Source organism: Fringilla coelebs (assembly GCF_963513975.1).
Source record: "Fringilla coelebs genome assembly, chromosome: 6".
Lineage (NCBI taxonomy): Eukaryota > Metazoa > Chordata > Aves > Passeriformes > Fringillidae > Fringilla > Fringilla coelebs.
In genome coordinates, this window is record NC_140034.1 from 27626767 (window position 1) to 27653439 (window position 26673).

The 26673-nt window shown below is 39.2% G+C and overlaps 1 protein-coding gene across 2 annotated transcripts in view; it reads left to right on the forward strand.

Annotated features, from left to right (window-relative positions):
* Positions 1 to 5138: 5138 nt before the first annotated feature.
* Positions 5139 to 26673, forward strand: part of PRKD1 (protein kinase D1) — a 114546-nt gene continuing 93011 nt past the window's right edge. For both annotated transcript variants that reach the window (XM_084207529.1, XM_084207530.1), the window contains exon 1: positions 5139 to 5464. In XM_084207529.1, the coding sequence (XP_084063655.1) occupies positions 5276 to 5464 (189 nt within the window). In that variant the 5' untranslated portion in view covers positions 5139 to 5275. The remainder of the gene's footprint in view (positions 5465 to 26673) is intronic.

The window sequence follows — 26673 nt, forward strand, 5'->3', positions numbered from 1 at the left end:
GAAGAGCGTCCTTTGCACAGGATACTCTGTTCAGAAATCACCTAAGAAGTAGCATTAAGAAATTACTGAATTAAACCTGTGCTTTGTCTTCCTTTAGGCACAGTGACTACCTCACTTCAGTATTCCCAGAATGGCAAAAATGCTTCAGCAGTTTCAAGCAGCAGTGACCATCTTGTTCCAGGAATACTGTGCTTCTAAGAACCAGAGAGGACAATTTGCACAAATACGCACAAACAATGCCAAGATACTGATGCTTAGCTGAATGCATCAGTTATTCTATCACCAAGCCATAACAAACACCCTCAATTCAGACTTTGGGATAAACAGAGCCTGACCTATGCCAAAATTTTTCAAGTATTGTGAGATCAGTTTGGTACACAGAGTAAAGAAAACCAAAGAAACGTTTTCCCTCTCAAAGCAGAACACTTTTTGCTCAAAAAACCAGAGAATGCAGATATTTGACATAAAAATGCTTTATCCTGCAATATTTCAGATTCTATATTAATTTTATCTGCCTTTTACATCCATTATCAGTTTGGTTCAGGCTGGCAAAACTGTTTGCTGACTATGGAAGCCTATCACTGGGGCAGAGTTTAACTTCCATTTCCAAGATATAAAAAGAGAAAAAAATCAGAATTTTTTGTGATCCATTTATAAAAAACACTACATTGAGTTGTATCAGATTATTAAACTTGAATTTTAAATTATTAGGCTTACTGTTTTTAAATGTTTTGTACCAATTATCTACAACATTTCCTAGAAAGCCACGGAAGATAATGGTCCTTCGCTTTTAGAAATGATGAAGCATTTTCAGCAATTGGAAACATTCTTTTTAAAAAAACCAACAGAATCAAAACAACAAACAAAAAATCTGGAAGATTTACTGTATTCACAACAACCATTTAGATCCTGAAATGTTATCATTTTCTCATGGACATAAGTAGCTTATCGGAAAATCCCTAACCAGTTGTACAGCTAACATCTGCTTCTCTCCAAATAAATACCCAGGAGCTTATCTGTGAAACTATGCTGTCACTATTTCAGATATCAGCTCCATTTTACTTACCACTTCAGCCCTAACACAATACCAATCCCAGATTCCGTGACATTTGCATTTCCAACCCCAGTATCCTTTTACTTTCCATCACAGTCTACACAGTTCTTCCCAAATTTCCTTCCATTGTATTTACCAGTCAGTTTTTCTCTTTTTTCCTTGGTTAATTAGTTTTCAATGCTTTGCTTTTGTTTCAGGAGAGAAATTATAGGAGCATTCAGTTTACTTAAAACATCATTTCAGCATCTGAAAACAGCAAAGAGAAAAAATGTTTTCCCTTTTGTAGACCTGTCTTTAATAAAGCACTTTTTGCTGCTTAGTAAGAATGCAAATAACACAGTCTGTATTCAACTGTAGAAACAAGACTTGTTCACTTATTAACATAAACAGATTTGGCTGCATATTCAATGTTAAACTCTTAGTCTATATAAAGAACATGTAACTCACCTCTAGATATGAGAGCTACTCCTCATAAAATTTGAGGTTTCTGCTCTAGCATAGAGGGGTATGAGTAGATTGGGAATGTGTAAGATGAATGAAGTGAAAAATTTTAGGGGCAGAATGCAAAAATGGGTATTGTTGGCCTGATTCAGCAATGAAGTGTCTTTGCCACTTAAACATTTGATCTGTTGCATGCTGAATAGATAAATTTTCAAGGATGAAAAATTGTTATCTTCATTAGTGGCTTGGAAAGTAAACTCTTCCACAGGCTCCTGCTCTGCGTTGAACTGCACATGGAGTCCAGCAGAAGTGCACGTGTGAAAGTGACCTGAGGCACAAAGGATTTATGCCAAATCACTTTCTTCCTAGACAGGTGAAGATTTCCTTCTGAGAAAAGATACATTTCTTACAAGGGAGAAAGAAAAACTACTGTCTTTACATCCTTGAATTCATGTTGACTGTCTTTTCTGGATCCCATTAGGAACATAACAAACAGCTAAAGGCAGATATCTTCCACTCTGACCTTGGGAATCCAAAGAAGTTACCACAGTACTGAGCCCAAAAAGCTTGTGAATAAACACTCAGTCTAAACTTGCAAACATCATTAAAGGTTACTTGTCACTTTCATGGCCTATTTACTCTTATGACTACTTGTGAAAATTTGAACTTTCAGTTGAGCTTTCTATCCAGTGACTACTTCTTTTTACTCTTTTTTCTTTTTTCTCTTCTTTTCTCCTTGCCAAGATATACTATACTATTGAGCATATTGCCAAGCAATCTATTTTTCAAAATACTGATCATAGAATGAGATATGATATTCTACTACCTGCCTCAGAAAACCAGCAGTAAACATCTCATTGTAATCACCTCTCTCTTTGTAAACATACAGAAACTAAATTTTAGGCCAACAACTTTACCCTAGAAACTTCCACCATCTAGGTGAAACAAACGGACTTAACAGAATATTCTCCATTGTTTAGGCATATTTTGCATTAATCTTTGCTGGCTGTTTGACATTTTTAGAAATTAAAACATTCTGTTGAAAAGATGAAAGATAAATGGACTGTTCAAAAAAGGACCAGTTACATCACAGAGAAAAGCAGAAAGAAACAAAAACTTTATGAAGGGGATGTTACTCACTCCTGATGAATAGAACAGAATACCACCTATGCAATGCAGAAAGCTGAAAGAAGAGAAGATCACAGGTTCAGAAACACATCAAAGTGGAGGGTCAGCTCTACAGTGCATGAGAACATACAAGGACCACTATTCACCCGTCCTAGTCTGGCAATGTGGAGCAATTAGAAGTAATATTACAGCCACTGTACCTTGAGGGCAGCTTGGAGATGCTTTCATAATGTGATGTAACAGTGACATCCTCTGCTGACTGCCCTGTTCCTTTACATAGCCAGTCGCATAAACTGTGTAGCCATGTCTGGAAAACTCATTTTCCCCCTGCAAGCTTGAACTGTACTGCTGGATTGATTTGTACAGGTGCAGTAAAACCTAAGCTTCCAGTGTTTTTTGCACCTGTGCATGTACAGATAGCAACCAGGCATGCACTCTGTATGAGGTCAGATACTGCTGTGAATGATTTTTTGCCTTCCCTGGCATCAGCACAACAATTCCCTGATCTGGAAGGATCATGAAATAGATGACATTTCAGTAAGTACAACAGGCCAGGTTGTACTCAGGATCACATCATGTGGTTCCACTGAATCCTTTTATAAATGGCATTTGTATATGACTGGCTGACACAGCGCTGGAGAAATTCTGCTCTCAGCTATTCTGTTTACAAAGGTGTATTCAACACAGCTGACCCACTAAACAAACAACTCAGCAACCTACAGCTTTTAAAAAATACTGTAACCTTTCTTTTTGAAAAGAAAAAGTTTTATCTGTACAGATGATGTAGAGCTGCAGGCAAGTCATGACACATGAGCTCTAGCACTTGATTTCACATACATGAGAAAACCAAGGACATGTAATTCTCAATATTGATACTGCTACCTCTGCTCTGGTTATCTGAGAATTGCAAAAGAGCTGTGTCATGAATGAGTGGTTTAGGTTGCTCAAAGAATTGCCATCAAATACATTAGCAAAAGTAGGTTTGATATGAATTTGTAACAGCACAACTTCACGTCTGACGGCAAGGTTCACTTTATTACTTACAATATGGATGAAATACACAAAAGCAAATCGATTTCAAATTAAACCTGCCTAGAAGACACAAAAGTGTGAGCCCCTCCCATTGAGTGTTTAGGTTTCATTTTATATCCTTTAATATATGAGTTGTTGACTACGTCTGAGTCAAAGATTCGAACTAGCCACGTCTGAGCTCTCATGGGGAGTTTAGGAAGTAATCGGGTCCACTCTGAACCTCAGATTCACCGATGATGCAGGGCTGCAGGATCTTCTAGTGCGCTTCTCCCACGTTGACTCCTGTATAGAAAAGCTGGCTAGGTCATGGGGTCATGGGAAGCTTGTAGTACTTCCCAGGCCAGAAATAAGCTGACAACAGTAAAATGGGTCCTACTAACCGGATCAAAATAAAATAATGCTGCAGGTGTAAATTTTGGTCCAAAAAAAAAAGCAATTTGCAATGAAACAAGTTGTAAATCAGATCAACTGCTGAATTTTCAAACGTACATGTATTATTTTCACACTACCTGTAGTAGTTCAAACAAACCTACAGGTACCATGTACAACTAGCTTAAGAGTTTTTCGGTTGGTGTTTCAAACATTTACAGCTCCCATTTCCACTGACTTTGCACATCTTCAAGAGGAGGTTTTTAAGACTAAATATTGCCCTACTACGAACGCTGCTTGTCCAAACGGGTGGGGCTTGCACGGATCCCAAAAGCTGGGATGAGTAACTCATCCTGGTTTTGGGTAGCATGGCGCTGCTCCTCCTTAACACACACTGTATCTAAAACTGGAAGCTGGTTTAGAGCAGAGATGGGTGCAACCGGTCCCTTGCTTCTTCTCAAAACGCGCGGGGACGGCTGGAAGCAGCGGCACGATGCTGACCGGAGCGGCCGGCCGAGGCCGGGCAGAAGAGCCGGAGTCAGACGGGAGCTCCTGCTTCCCTGGCACCGCTTTCCGTCCTCGGGGGCAGCTCCCGCCCTGCCCGGGAAAGGGCACCGTGCTGCCCGCCAGCAAGGGAAATCTCCGGCTCTCCTCGGGCTCTGCCTCCACCTGCCTCTTGAGGTATTGCCCAACGGGGATCGCGGGGAAAGAGGAGGCTCTCAGCCCCGCCAGCACCGCAGCCCACTGCCCGGGCAGGTGGAGAGACCAGAGGCGGCTCAGCCGAGCTCCACCGCGGGGAACCAGCCGGAGCCGCTGCGCTCGCTGCTGCCCGGGCCGCCTGGCAGAGCACGGCCGCCGTTTGGCGGCGGAGCGGCGCGGCCCGGCCCGGCCCGGCACGGCCCGGCCCAGCGGGGCGCGGGCCCGTCCCGGCGGAGGGCGCGGCCCGTCCCGCCCCCGCGCCGCGCACGGCGCCAGCAGCCCGAGCGGCGGCACCACCTCGGCGGCGCTGGGCTGGGCTCCCCCCGCGCGTCTTTCTCGCCGCCTTTTCCTGTCTGCATCCTCCCCGGTCCTCTCCCCCACCCCCCTCGCCATTTTCACCCGGGAGAAGCTCGGCGGGACTTTCCTGAAACTTCGCGGGGAAACTCGCCCGGCGCCTCCGGGGCAGCCGCAAACTTTTCGCGGCGGCGCCCGACTCTGCCCCTCCGTCCGTGACCCCCCGGCTCCGGCGGCGGCTTCGGCGGGAAGTTTCCGATGAGTGCCCCTCCGCTGATCCGGCCGCCCAGCCCGCTGCCGCCGCCGGGCGCTGCTGCCGGCGGCGGCGTCGCCTTCCACCTCCAGATCGGGCTGAGCCGGGAGCCGGTGCTGCTGCTGCAGGACTCCTCGGGGGACTTCAGCCTCGCCCACGTCCGGGAAATGGCTTGTTCCATCGTAGACCAGAAGGTAAGAAGAAGGCCCCAAAGCAAGCCCCCTCCCCGCCATCCCGGACCCGCTGCCCGCGGGCGCTGTTGTTGGCTGTGAACTTTCCTTTCCCGGCGGCTCTGCTCCGGGGATAAACGAAACACATCCCAACTTCCCTGCCGCCGGCCCCACTTCCTTCCCCCCGGCGCCCCACTTGTCTCTGCCGTGCCCCCCACGACCCCGGTGCGGAGGAGGTTCTGTGCGGGATGCTCGCATGCGAGCTTGACTTTTATTTTGCTGCCAGGGGACGTAAGTGGCTGTGCGAACTAAAAGCCGTTATTAAAAACAAACTCCGGCCGGATCTATCCGCTGCTTTTTAATGCTGCGGAAGGGGGGGCGCGGGGGGCAGAAAGCTGTCAGCTGTGATGGCAGCGCGGCGCCCCGGGGCAGTTCACGCTGTCCCGGCCTCTCCTGGGAAAGGAAAGTTTCCACTTAAATAAATAAATAAAAGAGGAAAAAAAAAAAAAAAAAGGCAAACAGTAACAAGGAAAAGCCAACCCCGACAGCCCAGGATTCAAAGCGGCGCGCAGCTTTTCCTTGTGCCGGGCAGCCCTGCGGAGCCGCCGGCCGGGGCTGGGGCCCCGCGGTGCCGCCGGACGGTGCCGGCGCTGGGGGCGGGCGCTGGACGGGGCTGCGCGGGGCGGGCGGCGCCGGGGCAGCCCCCGGAGCTGGCAGGTGGCCGCGGGAGGGGACTGAGTCAGCCCCGGCTGGCGGCTGTGGGTCACTGGGCCGGCGGCGGGGAGCCCTGCGGGGGTGGCAGTCACCGCAACCCCTCCGGAGCGACACCGTCGTCAGGCGCGGTTCACCTGCGCTTCGGTGAAACTGGCGCTGTGCGCTGAAATCCACCGGGCTTCTGCCTGAGCCGCCGCTGCCTTTGTCTTCTCTGATTTCTCTGTTTTGACAATCGTGTTGTATAATAAAGTTTTACTTTATACGTGTTTGTTGTGTGAAAGGCCCGTAGGTAAAAGTATCACAGTGATTGCAAAGGAGAAAAAAGCCAGCCTAAATATTCAGGATGATTATAATGGAAAAAAATTCTTCCTCTTCCCCCTTTGTTTTTACCGAGGTAAAAAAAATTCAGACAGGGATTGATTTTTTTTTTTTTTTTGTTCTTTAAGTTTAGCCTTTACCTTACATCTCTCCGTAGATCATCAGCCTGAACTTCACTGAATAGTGGAACTCCTTTTTTGTTGAAGAGCAACTAATGAAGTGTTTTCAAAAAAGTATAAAATATGCATCCTTTTTTCTACATTTTGCATTCTTCATAGTTTAAGGAATGGCTACCTGCTTTTTAAAATTAAATTTTGAAGAAAGGTATACCATGTTTGTTTTTAAAGCTAGGCCAACATTTGCCACTTGGTCACATATATATCTGAAACAGCTTAAATACATTCCATATTTCACCATTCAGAAGTTATTGTGCTAGCAATAATGGAAAAGCTAGGATGTATTCATTGTTTCTTTTTACTGTTCTTGAGTAGTTTATTAATTAATGGGTTTACTGTAAGCTTGATTTTAAACCTCATTTCCTAACAATGTACCATTGTGTAAAGAAAACTAAATGTGCTGGCCTGTGCTCAAACAGTCAACCTTACTTGAGTGAGTACTGACATAAAAATTTTGAGCACTAGTTTGTTGCAGTTTCTTAATTGCATAAAAGAGAGCATCATGTAGCTGCTTCTCTGCAGGGCACACTTGAATGAGGAACTTTCTTCTAGCCACAGTTTCTCATAGCTGAAATATCTGCTTTCCTAAGGCTGTCGAGAGGGAAGTGGCTCAAAGAAAGGGAAAACTGGAAGAAAGATAGGCTTTGGTTTGTTTGTTTTCATTTTCTTTTCTTGTTAAATTGTGGCCTCTACCTCCTCCACCCTGCAGAGCAATTCATATGTTATTTAGTCCTTAGGGTCTCCATTTTCAGCTTAAGACTGCAAGTGTGTATACACTATATAAATGATTTTATTGTTTCACTAATCCTGGTGGGATTGTTTGGATATTCAAAGTTACTGGGCATACTGGCAGCGATTTAAAAAAAATTGTGATACCTAAAACTGTTACAAGATAACTATTTGTGTGTTGTAGGTTCATGATTTTATCTTTTCCTGAAATGATTTGCAATGGTGTCTACTCTTGATTTTATAACAAAGATGTGTTTGCTTATCACAGTCAAGCAGGAGACTACACTGTGAAGAATTTTATATTGAAATCTCATGCTATTTTGGAAGTTTCTCTGGGTCTGTAGAGTAGTGGTCAACCAGGTAACAATTTCCTTCGAAACTCCTATTTGGTCTGGACAGTTGAAGCAGTATATAAGGATGAGAAGTTGTGGTTTTGTTTTTCTCGATGGTTGTCATCTTAGACTGCTAAAATCAACACTGTGTCTGTAGTGTGCTGTTAAATATTTAAGCAGTCCTCTTGCACACAGCTTTATTTTTAGGATTGTGCTGACTTTTCTTCAGTATCAGAGTCAGATGATCTGCTTATAGGGAGCCTCTTCTATGGTGATGTGGGCATGCCTGATTCAGATGATTATGACCCTTACTCTGCATAGGTTTATGCACCCGTTTAATTTGCTCCTGCTCAAAATTTATGTTAAATTGAAATAAACCTCTCAAAGTGTGCAGAATGGAGCATAAGTAGGCCTGGGTAGGATGTTAATAGAGTGTGTGTGTGTGTATAGATGGGTGTATATACATATAGACACTCTATTTCTATATCTTTATATGGTGGTTTTGTATATAAATGATATACATGTGAGCTCACATGTATAAAACTTAATGCTATGTATAATTTAGAAGTTTACATTTCCTTATAAACGTGTATTTGCATTTGCTTACATTAGAGTAACTTTTGCACTTCAGATGCTGTCTTGTTTTTAATTTTGGTAGAGAGTATAATTATATTGGTGGTCTAATGTACATGACGTGTAAAACAGAATGAGCAAAGTGTGGCTTTTCCTTTATTTTCCATGAGAGGCATTCCTTCAGAAGTTTTATCCTGAGGTACCTGTAAAGACACTTCCTTTACAAATCTGAAGATTAAACGATACATACCGATTTCTGGCATAAATTCAAACACATTTAAATCTGTTAAGAAGTGTTCTGAAGAAAACAAAATTTGATTCCTTTGAGTTTGTGTGTTTTGCTTGTCTTGCTTAGACAGTGACATGAAAACCTTGAGACTTGTCAATGTGGGATTAGTTTTTCTTCAGTTAAATGGATCTGTAGCATTTAAATGATGATGTAGTTGACAAGAAATGAGGATCAACTTTAAAATATATGCCAGTGTTTGACTTCTAGGCTGACTCCCCCACAAGAACGGCAGGAGGATATTGTAAAATACAGTCTTTGTTTTCTGAAGACAAATAGGATGAATTATTGCCCTTTTTGCATCAGCTGCTGCCCACAGTAAAACCACTTCTCCAGGACAAAAGTGTAATGCAAAGTGCACTTCAATTGTTTGGAATTACCATGTTACCAAAGATTTTTGGTACTAAAAAGAGAAATAAAGTAATCTTTATTCAACTTTTTAATACAAATTCATGCAAGTTTAATTTGAAGGGGATATTATTATTTGTATTTTGTGTTTCTTGAAATTCTCTGTCATCATTATAGCTCACATGTGATGAGTTGGGGTACTGTAGTGGCGTTGCCAGGTTTTGGAAACTGAGTTCTCAAGCGAATCCATAAGGCACTGTGATATGACTTGAGAATGTGTATTTTATAAAGTAGCTCTTAAGTCAGCTGTTAAGATCATATGCTGGCTTAGGCCTGAAGACTTGGAAGTTGTGAGGAATACAAAAATCATAAATACAAGAAAAAAATGTGATCAGCAAAAGAGGAAATAAGATCTGAGCTGCGTGAGCTGTATCGTTCAGAATGATTTATTAAAGTGGTGTTGAAGATGGTTCAGTGGTTTGAATAATTCTGCAATTTTATGGTGGGGGGAAAAAAGTAATAAAGAGAGAGGCCATTTTGGGAAAGGGAAAGGACAAAAAGAGAAGTACTTGGTTCAAGTAGCATACTGCAACTGGAATACTGTGCCCAGATTCATCTTTATGTAAGGTTGTCTGGTGTTAAATTAGGAGAATTGCTATAAATCGAATCAAAAACCATTTAAAGAGTGTTTCTGAGAATTGAACCAAACACATTCAGGAGCGGGTATGCATTCACTTTTGCTTCTAGTTGTCATTATAAGGAAAATCTAACTTATTCTTCAATAAATAAAAAAGGAAAACAAAAATTAACTCAGTATTGTTTTCTCAGGCTGGAATCTCTTGTGGCCTGAGCAAAGAAAAAAGAAAACCTTTTCCAAAGGTTGATGTGAAAATATATTTATCTTTTTCTGCAATGTTTTTAAGCAGTCCTGGAAAACATGTGGGGTTTATTTATATGAATGATGGGGGTTTTGTTTGTTTGTGGGTGATTTTGTTTGGGTGGGTTTTTTTGTTTGTTTTCCCCCCAGACCTACACCACATTCTCCTAAAATAAACAAAAGCCTGGTGGTAATGAAATCAATTCCCTTAGAGTCAGAGAGGGACTCAGTGTACATGAGGTACTATAGAGATTTTTAGCTTCAGGATAAACAGAGAAACGGACAGGTTTTTACTAAAACATGCTGACCAGGACCCATGTATCTTCATCCAAACATACAAATGTAAGCATTTCATATGTTCACAACACTGTTGTCTATGTTCTAGAAAAGTTATTACAGGTGTGGTGTATTTTTGTCATAGTTAAATTCTCATGGTGTCTTTTACTGGTGTGCACTGGTAACAAAGTTTTGGTTTTTTTGGGGTGAAGTGAGTTTTTCTCAGCGCTGATGTTTTCCTCTGTCTGTGTTGTGGAAGTATCAAGTTGTTGAATTGAATTTAAGAAATGCAAGGTGCCTTGTTACTGTGCACATCAACATTTTCCAAACTCGAGGGAGACTTTTGATGTTTACAGTTTAATCCTTTATTGACTTTACATTTATTGTTCTCCACCCAGGAAACTGTGAGTCGCTGTATGTAACATTAGTTTGTAGCTTAGTTGTAGTTACTTTTGAACCACATCAGAGAAGATGATAGTAAAATATAACTTCAGTGAAAGGGAGTCAGTCTGAATTAGTTTAAAGGAACTGGGCTTTTAAGAAATGTTAACTCTGTTATGTAATCCATCATGCATCCAGATAAGGAAAATGGCTTTAATACCACAAACTGTGTAGAGCATTTGGGAACTTCCTAGCTAATGTTTAAAGACTGTTGAATATATTGTCATAGAATAAAAAATAAGATGGAGCTTTAGATAGAGGACAGGCTTGTAACCAAAGCACTTCACATCTTAATTTTTAAAGGAATTACAGGAATTTTTAAAGGAATGTGTTGATCTTGTGTTATTTCCACTGATGCTTTCCCCAGGAAATACATAATTTCCATAATGATTTAAAGGAAGTAGAAGATGAATAGGCATTTGAGATACTTCTCTCACTGCTGATGAGATTCAGCTCTGTTGCTGGCGAAAGGATGGAATTTATTGAATGAAGTTGCAACATTTCCCAGACAGAGGTGCCATGTGGAAATAGTATGGCATGTGCTCAGTGAACTTGGAATACCCAAGGTCTGACTGTCCCATACTGAGTGTAAACCACATGATGACCTGAGAATGCACAGAAAGCCCCGTGTGTCCTGAAAGTGTGGTGGGTTTATGTGGTCTCTGCTGTGGATCATGTGCAACACCCTGGCATGTGTCAAACCCTGTAAGGATTTGCTTGGACTTTGACTATAGGTGTTTTCCTGCAATTTCTGGAAATCTTTCACAAACATCTGAAATGAACTTGTTCTTCTTACCTAGATTTTCTTTCCCCTCCTCTGTGTTTGGAGAAATCTGCCTGTACGGTTACCATATGTTCATACTGTGTTTACTTGCAAGGAAACAAACACACTTAGGGAAGTCTGCATATTTTTAATTTTGATGTCTTATTTTTACTGTATTTTGTATATGAAACTATTTCAGTTAACAACTTCTGCCAAATGCGTGTTTGCTTTTTTTTTTAGTGATTATGCTAGCAATTATTTTTAAGATACAAAAATGTAAAATTAAAAATTAGAGTAGAGACAATTCTTGCTCTCAATGTACTCAGCGTATGTCTCAAGCAACCTGTGATAAGCACATGCATTGTTTGTAGATTTTTTCCAATTACAGTTGTGTAGGTTATCTCTGGCCTCTTGGCTGGTTGACATCAGACGTGTTTATGTTGACATTATGTAATATGGTTGCAGTTACATAGTTGCAGTCAAGTATATAATTAAAATGCCTCTTTCAAGTGTTTATCTGAAGTGCAGGTGAGCTGTCCTCTAAAATACTTGGTTAATCTTCCCTGTAGAACAGTGTGGCTGTATGTATATGGAATATCTTTATGAATATCTTTAGTCAGTGCTAGCAGTTGACTTGTATACGTTTCTTGCTGCTTGGAGGAAGACTTCCCTTTCTTCCGTGGAGCTGTTGCGTGCCTTTTGCATACTGTCAAATTGTCATTTGTAAAGTCTTCCTCCTTATGGTGTGTTCTGGTAAAATCATAGAATGATTAGTGGTTGGAAGGCACCTTGATGATCACACAATGGGTAAGGTTGCTCAGAGTTGGCTTCTGGGCTGCAAGCGTACATTGACAGCTCATGTTGAGCTTTTTGGACCACAAGCATCCTGAAGTCTTTCTCCACCCAGGCTGTACTTGGGTGGGGATTGCCTCTACTCAGGCAGGACCTTGCACTTGGCCTCTTTGAACTTCCTGAGGTTAAGCCCCCATTTAAAGCCTGTCAGGGACCCTCTGGATGGCTTCCCTTCCCTCCAGCTTGTCAACTGCACCACACAGCTTGGTGTCAGCAGCTAGCCTGCTGAGGGTGCTCTCAGTCCTAAAGCTGGTAAAGATGTTAAAAATTTCCATTTCAGTGCCACCCCCTGAGCAGCATCCACTCCTCACCTATTTGTGCTTTCTGGTGGATATTGAGCTGGTCACCACAAATCTTGAGTGCTATTATCCAACCAAATTTTATGTGTCAAAGGTCCATCCATTAATTCACATCTCTCCAGCTTACAGAAGAGGATGTCCTGCAGGACAGTGTCAACTGCTTTGCACAAGTCCATGTATGTAATGTCCTGTGCTTTCCCTCATCCACTGCTGCTGTAGCCCCATTGTAGAAGGGCACCAAATTTCTCAGGTATGATTTGCCTTTAGTGAAGCCATGGTAGCTGTCACCAATCACCTTATGATTGTCCATGTGCCTTAGCATAGTGTCCAAGAGGAGCTGCTCCATGATTTTGCCAGGCACTGAGGTGAGAAAACAGTTGTTTCATTTTTCCATATCAGACTTGAGTGTCACTTTTGCAGGGTTGATGGTAGAGGTTCTGCTAGAAAGGCTGCCTAAATTTTGTAATCCTGTCTCACTTGCTACAAAATAACCTGCTCTGCTCTGGCATCCCTTTTGTTTACATTTTCCTTGCTTGTGGTTTTGGCATGAACGTCGAGGATTTTGCAGACCAAAACAGATTTCTTTCACAGGCTTTCAACTTTTTCCTTCTTCATACACTTTTAGTTCTGCTAAATAAGCTCTTGCTTTTTGAGAATTTTCTTTCTTTTTAAATATTTCTATCCAGGAAATGGTCTAAAATAATGGCAGACTTGTTGTCACTCAAAAACTGTGTTTATGATTAAAATAAATTGTGCATATCAGCTTTTGATCATTGAAAGTATAGAATATTGATGTATGCTCTTCACGAAGTAGATTTTTGCTTTCTAAATGCTCTTCTAGTTTTATCTGCTGAAACAACATGTAAGGTTGGCAGGGTAGTGTAGTGTATCACACTGTGCTGAGATAGTACTGTGGATATATTGCAGTGATTTATGCATAGACATAAAGTTAGGCATAAATTAAAGTGTATATCTCTGTTGTCTGCTTTCTCTTCCTCCACCTATTTTGTGGCTTCCTTTTTCTTGTTCCTTCTATGTGTTTTCTTCAGCTGATGAAAAATTTGTCAAGAGGTAAGCTTTCACTTCTCCAACTATACAATGTTTATATTCGTGTTATGATTGTATCTCTTATGCAGCCTGTTGTGTGTGCCTCTTCTGGAGTCAGAACCACGTCAGAAGCAGTATATTATCACATTCAAGATATAAACATAGGTAATTATTTTGATAAAAATTTATCAATTTTTTTTTTCTAATTAAGAAGTGTGAATGTACGTCATCTAATCTGGTTCTTGGCTGTTTTCTAAGAGAAGAAAGGTGTTTAGAGACTTTCATTACTGGTGGGCGTAAAAAGGTCTTCCCAATGTGACTTTAGGCACAAGGTGTGCACTAAGATCTAAATAAAGATCTATACTAAAGATCTATTGAGAGAAGCTGCAAACCATGGCCACAGTTGCCAGCTCTAAGCCTGTACCTTGCACATTTTAAAAGAGCTGTATCTGAACATGTCCTATGTAGTCTGAAAGAATGTTCTATTTTGTCTTTCCTTCAAATAATTTTTTAAATAGTCAACTTTGAGAAATAATTTTTTCTCAAGTGTTAGAAGGAGTTTTTATCGACAGCTTGTTAGATGCAAAAGCACAGGCAGGACACAGCTGGGTCTGGGAGAAACATTCTGGCTGTGAGGCCCTTTGCCTGAAAGATGCTTGTCCTTAAAAACCTCAAATTGCCCAACCTTTCCTTCTGAGAACTCCCTTTACATAACAATAGAAATACTAATGTATGTGGGCCATAGTGGTCAAGCAGACCCTGCTCTCCCCCTGTCCTTATGTAATTTATGGGTGCTAGCCTAGGGTTTGATTCAGAATGAAACATTTCTTAAAGCCCCTTAGAACCTTGGGCCACAAAAACTTCTCAAATTGTGTTATTAATCCATGGAGTGAGGGTCTGTGCCATGAAGGAAACCTCACTGATAAGGAGATGACAGTATGAGCTGATGTTTTCTGTTTAGCTGTAATAATTTTCCCATTTTGCTCTGAGGTTCAGCCCCCCCCTTTTGCATCAGCTTTTGAGGGCTGGGTTACAGGTTTGCTGTCTGTTGATGTGACAGGACTCCACGTGTGCTGATCATGCTGTCTAATCTTGTAAGTGCTGTTCTTACCTCTGTGAGGATTGTGTTGCCACCCAAAATCAAGTACACCTTGGAAAACGTGAAAACACCAGAATAATAAAAACGCACGTACTGTAGATAGCTGAAAGGTTGAACTCATGCCTTTGTTCTGTTATATTTATTATACTTACCTCTAAATAGAAGGAATGCAGCAAAATATGTGGAATATGAGTAGGAGTCTGTTCAATTCCAAACCCACATGGTTTTCACTGCATTTTTTCCTAAAGAGTTGGCTGTCCTACACTTAAAAAAAAAGTTGAGTGAAAATTGAGACAATCTGGTCAAAGTCTATGTGTGCTCGTGGGGATGGAGGGAATTAAGTTAGGAGAAAAGATCTCTTGGTTTTAGACTATGTGATTTCCTGATTTCTGGAGGAAAATTAAACATTGCTGTCTGTATGTTAGCTATGTAGTATGTCTGTAGTATGCCTGCAGACCATTTTAACACAAGGCAAATCGTCGCAGCAGCAAGAGTTCAGGTAACTGTAACAGATTGTCAGGCAGAAGATATAGTAAAATCAAATAGTTCAGAAAATAAATATACTTGTCCTCTACATCTAGAAATGTCTCTCTGGTATATCTTTAATCTATGTTTATGATCATGTGTCATGCCCTGTGGACTTGACCCAGGGCTTGAGGTGTTTTTCAAACCTTACAAAGAAATGCCAGTGTCCTGACTTTCAGTTCTTAAACTAGCTTAAATGATCATCCAATGTAAACCTCCTCTTTCTTTCTTTCATTTGACCACTTTTATTTAGCAACTCCCACAAAATTGGGGAGCTTCTGAGCTGTGTTCTGGTCCTAAATTGGTTCTTGATGTGAAGCTAAACTCTTCCAGCTGGTGACAGAGGCTGAAACCAAGAACTGAGAGTTATGGTTTGAAAGAAATTCAGATTGAACACTAGGTAAAAATGTCTTTGATAGGAGAGCAGTGCAGTATTGCAGCAGGTACCCATAGAGATGGTGGAGACTTCATCCTTTGTTTTTGAATGTGGGTAAACAAAACCTTGTGTTGATGATAGTTCAGCTATAAGAGAGAAGTCAGACTAGAAAACTTCCAGAGGTTCTGATGTTTCTGTGATTCTCAGAGTACGCAGTGAATCTTTGTTTATATTTGTCCATTTGTCACATTAATGCCTAATAGATATTAGGTGGCCTGTAGTATAATAGAACCTTATCATATATTGCTATATTTTTGTGTTCAGGGAAGAAGTTCCTCCCTTCAGTACTTTGCAGTCAAGGTGTAGCGGACAGGTGGTGATTACACCACATCTTAAACTGCACTGAATGATATCTCAGCATATAAACCCAGCAGTTCATTGGCAGCATCTTTGAAAAAAACTCCTATGAGAAATCCATCTTAGGTGGTGGGCAAAAGCACAGTAATTCCTTAAGGAAAATTATTAATAAAAACTACACCAATCCTTTCCATATGAAATAAAGACCTCAAATCTTACAGATTAGACATAGTTGGGCAAATGGCCTGCTGATTTATGTACTGTTATGGAATGGTGATGGGTTGGTCTGTGCAGAGATGGAAGGAAGGATGGATACAATGAAGTAACACACCCATCTGTTGCAAAATTTGTTTCAAATGGAGCAATGTACAACTTTTCAAGGAAGGAAGATGATACACGGCTTGAGAAGCGAACTGATGAGTACATTTTGATTTATCTGTCTTTGCAGGGAGGACACATGCATGTTAGAGATGTTTTGCAGGGCAGAAGATGCATTATTTATTAGGGCTTAGCAGGAAGAACAAGGTAACAGCCCAGCTAAAAATGGTGTTTGTTGTATTGCTTCTGGTTTTAACTTCTCTTTCACCTGTGCTTATTTTTCCTGTGCTTCCTAACAAGTTCTTATTGACTGGTGACATTGTATAATCTAGGCATCTACAATTAATGTCCTGGACTGGTAGACAGTTGAACCTAAAATTTGTGTAGTTCAACCTAAAATTTGGCTGCTGATTTTTCAACATGTTTTTAATGTGCTGTGCATTCCCAGTTAGAGCATATGTGCAATTGTATGTTTAAATTGAAGAACGTTAACAGCGCTTGGTAACATTCTGAGCACTGTTTCATACTGCAGTCACATAGTTGTGTTAAATACCTTGGTCTACACAGAAGGAAATAATTTGTTAAAAAAGGGAAAAATAAATTTGTGTCACTTTTACTAACAGTTGAGTAAGTCTCATTTTTTTGGGTATAATATAGTGAAGGGAGTTTAATCCTTTTGAAGACTGGTATGTGGAACAAGAATTTCTAAACTTTTTTTTAAAGCTACTGAATATCACACCTGTTTGTTCAAAGGTGGCCTAAGAACAAAAAGCTTAATCTCATCAGTTTAAAAGGTCAGCAGATATCTGCCTCCCTATTTGAGAGGTAAATAATCAGTGTGTAAAACTTGATAGAATATATTTGGAGGTGCCTCAGGAAAAGATCTGAAGGGAAAAGTAATACACAGAATATATCTCCATCAATTGTTGGTGAGTGAAGGTACACTGTTTAATTCAGAAAGCATATTTTTATTCTGTTAACTGAATTTTTGAGTAATAATGTCACTGTTTCCCCCCTCTATTTAGCAGTACAAGAGAGAGTTTCTGAAAACAACAAAAAATTGTTACATAACAAGAGGAGCTTTCCAAAGAGCAAGTCAAAGCTTAACTTCCATCTTTTGAATAGGAATGCATAAAAATCTTTCACTAGTGTGGCTTGATTGTTATCCCCTTCTTTTCCTTATGTGTTTCAAACAAAAATGAATGTTGAATATCATTGGCCATGTTGAAAACATGCCTAAATGAGTACAGATAAACTACCGGACAAGAGTTAAAAAAACTAATTGAAACTACACCTTATGATAACTACATTTATAAATATTACTATTTCCTTTTATTCCAAGAACTATACTATTTTTTGATTCCAAAGTTTGCATTCAGATTCTTATAAAATGATAATCAACCACCTCTGTGAAAATTTGAAAATGCATGAAGTTTTAAATTAGAATAATCTGTATTTTTGTTCTTTCTTTGGACATTAGTGGGGGAATGGGAACAACTGACAGGTTATTTGAGTGGACACTATTGAAAGAACTAGATCTTGGTTTTTTTAAGATAATTGAGTTGCTTTTTATTCTTTAATCCCTGCCCTCTCATGCCCAGGGTTTTTGTTTTGTTTTTTTTTTTTTCATATTTATCAAGTTCAGTTACATTTAATGAAAAACTAGTAATAGCAAAGAAAATTTAGTTCTGTTTTTTACAAAGTGGCCAACATCTGGGTAGAACAAGGGGCCAAGTGGTGGTACTGAAAGTAGGCTGCCTTGGAATTCAGGTTTTTACTTAGGAGAGAATTCATATGGGATGCAAACATTTCAACAGGCTTAAGCACAGAAAAATGTGTGTCAGAATTCACAAGCTATTGTGAGACAAATACTTTGAAAATTAAGCTTTATTATTAAATAGATGCAAATCATTGGGCATCCTTGGATTTAGTTTTGCCTTTTAGTTTGCCTCAGCAGATAACACTAACACTTGTGTTCTCTTGTTACATGTAAATTCTTAAATATTGATAGGATATTAATATGCTTTCCTAAATTAGTTGTTTATTATAAAGTCTTTTCATTGACAGAATATTAATATGCTTTTCTAAATTAGTTGTTTGTTATAAAGTCTTTTCATCCCTGTGCTGCTGGGGGGCTGTGCTGCTGTTGTACCCAACACTGCATGTTTACTCAGCTTACAGCATTGGCTCCTTGGAGAGCACGCTGATATAAAGATGAAATTCACCTTCTTGCAGGTTTTGGTAGCTTTTTTGAGCTTTCCTGTGGTACCTGCAGTGTTCAAAAGTTTAATTCTGGAATCAGTTTGGACCAATTAAAGGTATAGAAAGACTAGTCTTCCAAGTTGATAAATAATCTAAAAGTTCTAATAAAGATCTAAGTGATCTGTTCTAGGCAATATTCTGAGTTTTTACTGTCTTACTTTTAGACTTCCCCCTTCCCCTATCTGGTCACTCGTATATTTGGTATCTACACTCTTAAGTTTTCAGTTTTGATTACTTGGGTTGTGTATGATGACAAGGATTTCTGAGCAGTGTTTAAGTCATTTACAGGGCTGCCAAGTGCAGATGAGGTCTGGTGCACTCAGCCCAAGAAGGCTCTGGGGAGCAATTTTGTGGAGAAAGGTAGATAAATGGCCAGGAGATTTCCCTGAGTGGTGTTTTACTGTCACTGAACAGTATATTGGCAACTCTTGTTCCTGATTTTAGGTTATTATCAACTTATAACGTTTTTAATTACAAAAAGAAACCAAAAAGCCTTTGAATACATACATTTAAGTAAATTGTTGTGAGGGGAGGAAGTTTTAAAAGTTTTTTGGTTGAATTTTTATTCAGGAAAAAAAGTGAGGCACACTTGTTCTTCATGTAATATGTATCTATCTGCTCTGTGTCTTCAGGTGTGTGCCAGGTTGTAGTGCAGCCAGGTGAGCAAGCTACTATTGCTACAAATACAGATTTCAGCTAGCAGCTCCAGAAACAGAGGCATGATTTGAAAGTGGTTGTTTGTCTTAGTAGGTTATTTGTTTTCTTCTGACAGGAGGGGGGAAAAAAGATCTTTCCACCACTTTACCTGTATTTATTTTCACATTTCAGTTTCCTTGTGTGCAGACTTGCTTATGTCACACAGTTTCAAACAGTGTTTATCTTCTACCCTCTGCTTTCTGAAACTACATTGATGTGTCTCAGCTGTCTTTTCTTCTGCCAAATCCCTAACTAATGACAAAAAGGTGCTTTAAAAATTAATCAGACCATTTCTGGGGGAATGAAAGAGTGATCTGCATGTAATCACTTTATCCAAAGAGAAGAAAAATAGTCAAACACATTAATAGTAGACAAAAAAGCTTAAGACTTAGAAGTTGTATTTTGTTAAAAGTTCCTACAGCTCCTCAATTTTATTTTTCAACCTGTTTTTAAAATGTATTACTACAAGTGAATCAAACGTGACTCATAAATCTGAAGGCATATTGGATGTAGTTGTGTTAGAGTATTCAAAAATTTCTTGAAATTCAAATATTGAATTTTGAAGTGTTTATAAAGCTGTGTGGCATCATGGTTTTCCAAGCAAAATGTTCTCATTTTCCACTTTTTTTAGTCCTACTTAAAGATTTGTAAATTAATTATATATTTTTATCTCTTACCAGCAAGTACCAGCTTGATGCAGGTAGGAAATAAATGACTAGTTTGTCTTGTGTTTTTTGTCCTACTGAGTATATGTTGCAGTTTTTTTCAAGTGTCATTATTCAAGTGTCATTATTCAGTGCTATGCTGACGTCCTTTCTTGATTAAAAAAAAATAATAAAGGTAGTCTCAATTTCACTGTAGCTGACCAAGAAAAGAGCCTGAGAGAGTTGAGAGAAGATTATGAATTCTGTATTTTTCCTCATGTGTTTCCACTGCTTGGTTTTATATATGGATTTGAATGAAGTTATGGATCATCTGAGACACTAGTTTATCTTGTCTGGATTATGTGGAGATCAGTTGTATTTTCCCTGAAGAATGCCTCTACCTTACAGTTTTTTTGGTAAAATCTGGCCAAACTTTTTGCATACTGATGAAATGTGAAAGTGGGCTAATTTTGCACGCTTTTTCAATGATGTTTTGTGCAATCTCTCTAGAGACCTTTTAAAAATCAATTTAATATAATTAGGATTTATCAACAGAAATCCATCCATACATAGGAAAATTATAATGTGATCTCTCCTCCCCAAAATCAAGAAAGTGAAAATCAGTTCAATGAACCTGAGGGTTACATGAAGACATTTCAGTGACTTCTTATCCTATCAGTAATATCAGACTTCTTATCTTATCAGTAATATTCTCTGTATGGGTTAAGTAAACGGGATAGCTGTTGAACCATGCCTATTCAGTCAGCTTGACATCTGCAGCTTAAAGCTATCAAATCTGTCTCTCAGTATCCTGAGTGGTCTCCTTTTTCCCATTGGACAAGTTTCAGAAAAGTGCAGCCTTGACTTTTGCTAAAATATTTAGGATGTCTCCAAGATCAGTTAGACTTCGCTGTATGGTAGCAGGTGCAGATATATTGCTTATAGTAAGGCATACTGTATTTCAGTTGTAAACTGATTTAAGTTTTTTGTATTTGTAAGGTTGCTTCTTAAAAGGCTGGAGAATCCTTCTGGTTGAAAGCAGCAAGCTGGAGGGATTTTCCAGAATCTTGTGGTCTAAACTGACCAGCATGTCTAAAAACGTGCAGGAAATTGCCATGCTTTAATAGGATAAATTGGTTCATGCTTCACATATATTGGGCACTTTATGATATAGCAGTAAAATGTACATTTAAAACCTTTGGTCATGTTATTTATGCTTACAGCCGTAAATCTGAGTAAAAACTAGATCCTCTGAAGTTTTCTTCAGTTTGAGCCTTTTGTTGTTATGATATTAGTAAGCATCAATGCTTATGAAAAAGGGTGTGCAAGCTCAATGGGTGTGCTCATCATATAGTAAACTTAATTTGTTTGGTCTTTGTCTCATGAAATGTGGAGGGAATCTGAACTAGAGTTCTAATAATTTCTCATTGCATCAATTTTTTTCCTCTCTCTCCAATTAAAAATGGAATTACATTTTGTGTGACCTGCTTGGGATAATCGTGAAGCAGAAGCTGTGTTGTCATGACATAAGAAATCAGTTGAGTAAGCAATGACCAATTCAATTAGAATAGGTAACTTAAAATCAAAAGTAGGGGGGGCAAGGTGAGAAAAAATTGCTGGAAATTTGTTTGTGCAAGGGCAGTTTGTTTTTGAACTACAGAAACTACAAAAATACAGGTCTAGGTTAGATATGTAGCGTTTTGGAGCATTTTGGTTTGTCTTTATGGAGATGGGATTGTAGAGGAAGAATTCTGCAGCAAAATTAAAGTTTTGGCTTACCAAATTAATTTAGATCAAAAAATTTTTACAGCTCAATCTGAGGAGCATGACTGAAGAGTATCAGTTGCATTTTTATTTCCAGCTTTTTGTTAAGAGGATGTAATTTATTCCCATAGACAAGCATAAATATTACATTTCATGCAATGGACAATGTATAATTAAACTCAGGAACAGTATGCTAAAAAACATACAAGGAAACAATTCTAGTCCAGAATGAGTCTTGTGTTTTAATCTTGACTGTGTTCTTCCAAGGAGAACAAATTTGATTTAAACTGACTTGGAAAACACTGCACTTTTACTTTGCTTAGAGTTTGAAGCTGTAAAACTTTAATGTGATTTGACTTTACATTTTAAGAATATAATTATATTTAAAGCAAGACTTTTACTGAATATAGATATAGAAATGTCCTTAAAGCTCTCTGTAGCTGCCACAGATTTTCTCTTTCTGTCACTATGAGGATAGTCACCTGCATTCCTTAAAGTAAATTAGGCAACAATAAAATAAATACTTGAGCCTGGATGGAAGTGGTCATTTAGATCTGATCTCAAAGCCTTGAGAAATAGTTGCCTGTGAACTTTTTAATTTGCCATACACTTCCAGTGTTAGGTTGTTTTGTGTTTGTTTTTCCATCAACTGTTTGCACATGCATGCTTCTTGCATAGCTCCCTGAATGTCAGCCAGCACTTGAGGGCACTTGAGATTGTGTATCTACAAAAGGAATCTGTTTCCTGGGGAACCTGAAGTTTTTTCTTCTTTTAAGTTTAGAATTCTTTTTGTGCAAGCCCAACAATTCTTTCAGAGCTGTAGAAATACTTAGATACTGGTTTTAGGAGACACAATTAACACGTGAGTTCTTACTAGTCAGTGCATGTGCTGCTGTAGCTGCAAGAAACTGCCCTTGGAAGAAACAACTGTTCAGAGCCTCCCCAGTGTTAGATGAGTGAATAGGATTTTTGGAATGAAAACTAGGGAACAAAAACATAGTGGAATTTACTGACTGGAATAATGCATGAAGAAGTGTACCCATTAAAAAAAAACCTAATAATATCTATTAAATTTTCTTTAACCTTAGAATAAGATACTCTATAAAATGTGCAAACTGAGGTTGACCTTTGAAAAAGTAGGAGACAATTAGGGCAGAGCTGTAAAACTGTTGACATCTGGTTCTTTATGCAACATCTGTATCTGGAACCACTTACATGCTATGTTCTAATTTATTTGCAATAGCAGAGCAGGAAGTCGTGTTTGTACAGCTCACTGCACAAATACATTGAAGTAGTGAGTATCTGGTAGATGTAAAGTGATAGGTCTGTGCTAGAGAAGGCCAGCATGGAAGCACAGAATGTTCAGGGGTTAGAAAGGTCCTTAAAGATCATCTAGTCCCACCCTGCTGCCATGGGCAGGGACACCTCCCACTAGACCAAGCCTTGTCCTCTCTGGCCTTGAACACTGCCAGGGTTGGGGCACCCACAGCCTCCCTGGGTTATCTCTGGGCTCTCTAACCACCCTCACAGTGCAAAAAGTCTTTCTAATGTCTTTCTATTATGACACTCAAGCTTCCCCTCTTTCAGTGTGTATCCATTGTTCCCTGTCCTACCAGTGGAGTTCCTGATGAAGACTCCCTCTCCAGCTTTCCTTGAGATACTGAAAGGTTGCTGTGAGCTCTCCATGCAACCTGCTCTTCTTCAGTCTGATTTGTTGCAAATCTTGAAGTGTATCTGGTGAATAAGGCAGGGAAAAAACTGGCAAAAGAGAAGAGATAGTGGTATAGTTTATAAAGTTGAGTGCCATTTTTTTGTATTTCTCCCCATACCTGCTGCTAAATTGCTTTGTGGAGCAAGTCAAGTAACTAGTACTGTCCTATTGCTTTCTGTCTGCTCAATCCTGGCTTGCTAAAGCATCAGAGCCTGCAACTGCTACTTCAAGAAGTGCTTCATTTTGAATGAATTAAACATGATATAACAAATACAGACTTATTTTTGGGCGCAAGGAAGGAGCAAAAGGGAAGAAAGTGTTGTAGCTTTATCTTCTAAATTACCTTCCATCACCCTTCATCTCTATAACCATGTATGTTTATATAACTATGTATTTTTATAACTGTATATATTTTTATACCTGTATATATAACCATATATATTTATATAACTGTATAAAAAAGTGTTTTCCCTTAGTGTTCATGCTGTGGCTCTAACCACATCCCTTCCTTGTATTTTGTGACACAGAGGGTGTGCCACCTTCATTTCTTGGTTTGCATTTGCTGCATATAATGGGAAGTGCTTTGGAAGGCAGACAAATGTGTAAGATCAAGCTGGGCACAGACAGCTACTTTTGGCTTACTCTTCCTTGGACTAAGTTCCTGACAATTGACAGACCCAATCACATTTCTCTTTCATGTGCCTGTTAGCACAACAATATTTTTTGAAAATATTAGTATACTCTAGCAAACAGTATCATACAAAAGTAATTGAGAATTTTTTTTCAATTGTTGTTTAAAAAAAGATCACCATCCTCAAATAAGTTGCTCCATACTGTATCCAAACAGTAAAGGGAAAACAAACCAATTAATTCCAATGGATTGATGGAGGCATCACAAGTTGTGTAATTATAAGTGTAGTGACTCAGTAGTATGGTCCTGCAGAGCAGATGGAGTTTTCATAGACAGCCTTAATTTTGGCACTTTCAATTTTCAAATGTCTGGCTTTGCAAACTTAAACATCTTTTTGTGTATATTCAGATACATATACTGTTATACTGATTCAGAAACATACAAAAGGAATGGAAGTTATTTGTACCAATGTCCATGTGCTTTATCACTGGATTTGAAAAACTGAAATGCTTCTTACAGTTTGCCAATTAACCTACTAATCCAGAGAAATATGTGTAATATTTTTGTTTTCATCCTGCAGCTGGTCATATCATCACTTTCAGTGATGAAATATTCTGTGTTTAGAAGATATCTGTAAATGCTTCATATTTAGAGAAATTCTGAGAGAGTGTTGTAGTTAAATATTTTTGCCAAACTGTAATAGTTCAGGTGATCAAACTTTGTTTCTCTTTTACTGGGTCATTTGTTGAACAGTATAGCAGAAGAAAATCAGTGCCAAAAAAAGGCTGCTTGATCAAATCATATGGTTCTTATGAATTACACTATTTGTACCTTAGATTCATACTCAGAAACCATTCTAATTTCTACTTAGGTTCTCTAATAAAATAGATATTGTATGCATTTTGTTTAAGAGCACTAGTATCTTAAATTAATGTATTTTATATAAAATTTTCTCCCACTATATGGTATCCACTGCTAATGAGTGGCATAGTAAATTGACTCCAGCCTCATCATCTTAGGTCAAGTCCACCCATCACTCCTTTCAGTGACTTGGAACTACATGGTGCAATTAATTTGGCTTCTTCTAGGAGATGAGATATGTTGGCTGTCCCTTCTGCAAATCTGTGCAGGCCTTCAAAGGCCCTTTAAAATGGATCCCCAGAGCAACTACTTTCTGTACTAGGAAAAAGGTTTAAAAAATTTCCTGTCTCAAGAAGGACATTAAGTGTGGGTGCTGTTACTGACATTCCTCTGCTTAGAACATCTGCAGCAGGAATTCTGTTTCCTTTCTCCTCAGTTGCCTTCACTTATTTTTGCTTAAGGGAGGAACACAGGAAATGGATTGAAGTGACCGTCGCATATGCAGCTCTGGTGGTGAATAATTAAAATGTTTATTTTGGGTTTTTAAATTTTATTAAGTGATACTTTGTTTTTCTTCTGGTCTCCCATGCTGCACCAATTTGCCTCTTGGACCTAAGTGTTTCAGTACATCAAAGATCTCACGAGTCAGACTGGCTGTTTGTCTATCCCAGTACACTGGTCTCCAGCAGTAATAATTATTCATTAAGGAGGCGTCTCATGCCTGGCCCCCTCTTATAAGCTTATTTCTCATGCTGCCCCCCCCAAGTTCCTGTCATTTATTAGGGGTTTTAGAGAGCATATCCATACTTATTTCAGGATCAGCTTTGGACCTGTGGTCCATTTATTTGTGTAATATCTTCTTGATTCTGTTGATACTTCTGCTTCCACACTTTTTTCATATATATCTGTAAAAAAAGAGCTTAAAAATTTTCTGTAAGTCTTGTGTGCTCTCTGTGTAAGGAACCTGAGGCATTTCTTGCTAGAGTGGTATTTCCAGTTAGGGGGAAAGAGTTGTCAATTCTTGTTAGGTGGAACATTCTGAGAGCAGTGTGTGTAAACCTTTTTCTCCCATTTTCTCGTATCTCATAGTCCTCTTAAGTATTTTGCACTGTGTTCTGGGAATACACTGGAAGGTTTTGGAACTCTGGGCCTGAATAAAGTGAATGATCAATGCAGCCAAATCAGTTGGTCAGTTGTGTCACAACTGTGCCTTGCAGGTATTCAAGAGTTGTGTGTTCAGTTTTAAAGTGGGGAAAAGAGCAGTCGTCCTCTGCCTTGTGGTGGATAGTCTGCTTAGGCTGATTTGGTATGGGCTAGCTGGGAAGTTAATGAAGCATGGTTAAATTATCTTAGCCACATTTGATGCTGTAACTGTTAATTTTTAGCTCTTCTCAAAGTAAAACATGTTATTTCAGCCGTAATGTGAGCATCGATCATTTGTTTGTCCATCAATCAAAATTCATCATGACTTGGGTTCTTTGGTCCTGAATTGAATACTGCAAGAATACCAGATTTTTCAGTGTATGTTTTTTTCCCCCAGGAAGCCTGAAAACCTCAGTACATGTGATGCCTCACTGTGATAATGTATATAGAAGCCTCCTTATATTTACCATAATTGTTGCTTCTGAACAAATTATGACAAGTCTCCTTCCATTTTTGGCTAGGTGAGGGTATCATACAGGAAAGCAACAGTTTCCAATTTGATATTTGTCATGCCTTTGTTTCTAAGCTTTGTCCTTCCTTTTTTTGTATTTCTCCTGGCTGTACATTAAATGTTTCTTCAAATTTTGGGCTTTCCATATGCATCTCTAAGGCATCCTAATTCAGAAAAAGATGTAGAAAGAGATATAACTGTATACACTAGCAAACATGCTTGCTTTAAAATTATGTTTATTAATGTAGGTAAAAAATAGCAACTGAATTGTTCAGATAGAAGAGTTTCTGGATGAAGCAATAAT